The following is a 2757-nucleotide window of genomic DNA, read 5'->3' on the forward strand; positions in this document are numbered from 1 at the left end:
TTTATCCTGCTGTGTTTGCTTCAAAAACGGTTTAACTGTGTTGATTAGCTTCTCCATTTATTTACTGTTTATTTTCGGGACCTGCCCTGCTGTTCGACCCACAGTTATGCAAATCACATTCTGGATGCAGGTCAGCTGATCCCAGAAACTCTGTGTGCAGCAGCTTCATTTCATCTGTTTACTGAACTTTATGACAACATGAAGACTATTAAGTGTTGGGTGACCATATTGGAAATTAATATTAAAAACTAAAAGCTGCAAAAAATATATATTTTCAAACTATTTATTGGCAAATTTAGTCTAATAATTGAAAACATGGTTTAAATAAGAAATATGAAACAAATAAAATAAAACACATACAAAGYAGAACACAGCTAAATGTATCAAAATTATGTCTTTGTAATTTTAGAATTTTCTGAGACAATGATTTTTGGTTTTTCTTTTTTTTTTCCAGGAAGAGGTTTTTATTTAATAGAGTTTTTGGACCAAAAAATCTCAATATATCGCCTTGCTTACAGTATCGCAATATATCGGGATATATCGTATTGTGACCCCTCTGTCTTGGCATCGTCTCGCCAAATTCTTGACAATACACATCCCTAGTGAGGACTCTGGATGACTGTTTTAACAACAGCTGAGACTTTTGTGAAAAAAAATCAGAGTCCTCATAAAAAAATGATCAAAGGGTGTGTCACTGTAGTCTTCTGCTGCAGCCTTGCTTCAGTTGTTCCCTCTTCAGGGGTCTCCACAGTGAGTCATTTGCCTCCGTCTCACTCTGTCCTCACTCCAGCTACCTCCATGTACTCTCCAACTGCATCCATTTATCCTCACTTTGTCTTTTTCAAGACAGCTGCATCCTTCATCCTAACATCCTTCTACCAATGTACCCGCTGTTCCTCCTCTGGATAAGTCCAAACCATCTCAGTATGGCCTCTTTAACTTTTTCTCTCAGTTGTTCAACCTGTCGTGTACCTCTGATGGTCTAATCTTTGCCATCCTTGTTACTCTCAAAGAGAAACTCAACATCTTGCAACAGCGATTTGTGAATCCTACTAACTACAATTTGCAAGATGTGGCACTAGAATAACTAGATACTGTCCATTTGCCACTTTTAAACCTGCACGAGGTAAATGATAATTGAAATATACTTCTATGGAGCCTTTTCTAGCCAAACTGGCACAATCTGCGCCCTCATTTATAGGGTTCAGTGTCTTGTCCAGAGACACGGTTATATGACTCCATACTGGGAGAAAACAAACCTCCAACTCTCTTGGTTAGAGAACAACTGCAATAAACACTGAGCCACAGTCACCCCAAACTTGTCCCAATGGTGGCAAACATTCAGGCTATTGATTAAAACAAATAAAAAGCACCAACTTAAACATGTTTTTTTAATAAACTGTTTGTTTTATTCTTTCGTAAACATACATCAATTATGTGTGCCGATGTAAACTGTCTCAGGCAAACTCACCTATGGCCAGTCTAGTGGGCTTTTTCTTAGGTGGGTGTCCAGAGCCAGAGTTATTGTCATCTTCCTTCTGAGCATAAAAATAGGATGTTATGAAAATATGTGAGATGTGCAAGACATTTACCTGCATGACATCAAGAGGTTGAAGTTGTGAAAGTTTACCTTGGCCTTACGAGTCCGGGTGATGTGCAAATAAGCTCTCTGACCGGTCCGAGCATGGTGTCTGTCCACGTACTGACTGCCAAAACCCAGGAAACTGTTCATGCACATATACAGGCCTCCTTCACTCTCCTGTAAAGTAAGCACATGGATATAAAATGTGACAGCCTTAACTTCTTTACAATCTTGTCACAATATAATATTTAAAAAATGGAACCTGTCCGTGCATCTTAGTGAGATCAGCTGGTATAATAAACACAACTACTCTACTTTAGCTCTTCTAACAGCTAGCTACCGTTTACTGCAAAGCAACTAATGTTAAGGTTTGTCATCTAAGTTCGTAGTAAGCCATGAATAAAATGACTACTATGTTCTAATAAGCTAGAATTAAGTTATTAGCATTTCAGTTGTGACAAAATAATTGCTTTCTGATTTGCAGATAGCTAAAAGAGCAAGTGCAGCTAAGTTTCCATTTACAATGCTAAATTAGCTTAGCTGGACGCTAGCTTATCAGTTAGCCGAGAGAGGGAAATATGTTTAGCCAATTTGTCAAAGTGGACCAAAATTATATGCCAGACTGAAGTCAGTGTGACTAATGTGATAAGAAAAAAAATCACTGCTTCTTTGGTTAGCTAAACATGTTATTTATAAAAGAAAAGGCTCACCGGCGAGGAAAATGACAGGGCGCATTCATCTTTGTGGACACGGTCTCCCGGCTTTGGAACACGAATTGTGGACAAAACCGACATCAAAACATCACCAACATCCGCCATCGTAGACCCACTAATTTTGCTACTCAATATGGATTTTTGTTCTTATGAATTTGTCCACTGAACCTTCAGATTACCCGTCTGTTGTCTAGCCTGCCTGCTACCGTCTGTTTGCCTGAATGAAATCATGAGCCGCTGCCTTGTGTTGAGGGAAGGCCGAGCGCGAGCCGTTTGTGGCAAGCCAATGTGTCATATAATACTAAAATTCAGTCCAAGACAAAATAGCTATCTGTCAGTGTTGTATAAAGTACCTCAAAGTGATACTTGAGTAAAATTACAAGTATCTTATCATAAAAATACTTTAGTAAAAGTTAAAGTCTTCTCTACTTGAGTAAAAGTCTTAAAGTATCTGATATATTT

General features: G+C 38.4%; 1 protein-coding gene across 4 annotated transcripts in view; it reads right to left on the reverse strand.

Moving 5' to 3' along the window:
• usp5 (ubiquitin specific peptidase 5 (isopeptidase T)) overlaps positions 1-2532 on the reverse strand; it is an 18412-nt gene extending 15880 nt beyond the window's left edge. For 2 of the 4 annotated variants that reach the window (XM_014013452.1, XM_014013454.1), the window contains exons 1-3: positions 2293-2529; positions 1631-1759; positions 1472-1535 (exon numbers count right to left, since the gene is read on the reverse strand). In XM_014013452.1, coding sequence (XP_013868906.1) covers positions 1472-1535; positions 1631-1759; positions 2293-2400 — 301 coding nt within the window. In that variant the 5' untranslated portion in view covers positions 2401-2529. Of the gene's footprint in view, positions 1-1471; positions 1539-1630; positions 1760-2292 lie in introns of all 4 variants that reach the window. The other 2 variants (XM_014013451.1, XM_014013453.1) reach the window with 2 other exon arrangements.
• Between the last annotated feature and the right edge of the window lie 225 nt (positions 2533-2757).

The sequence above is a fragment of the Austrofundulus limnaeus genome, unplaced genomic scaffold (genome assembly GCF_001266775.1).
Source record: "Austrofundulus limnaeus strain Quisiro unplaced genomic scaffold, Austrofundulus_limnaeus-1.0 Scaffold101, whole genome shotgun sequence".
NCBI classification, from domain to species: domain Eukaryota; kingdom Metazoa; phylum Chordata; class Actinopteri; order Cyprinodontiformes; family Rivulidae; genus Austrofundulus; species Austrofundulus limnaeus.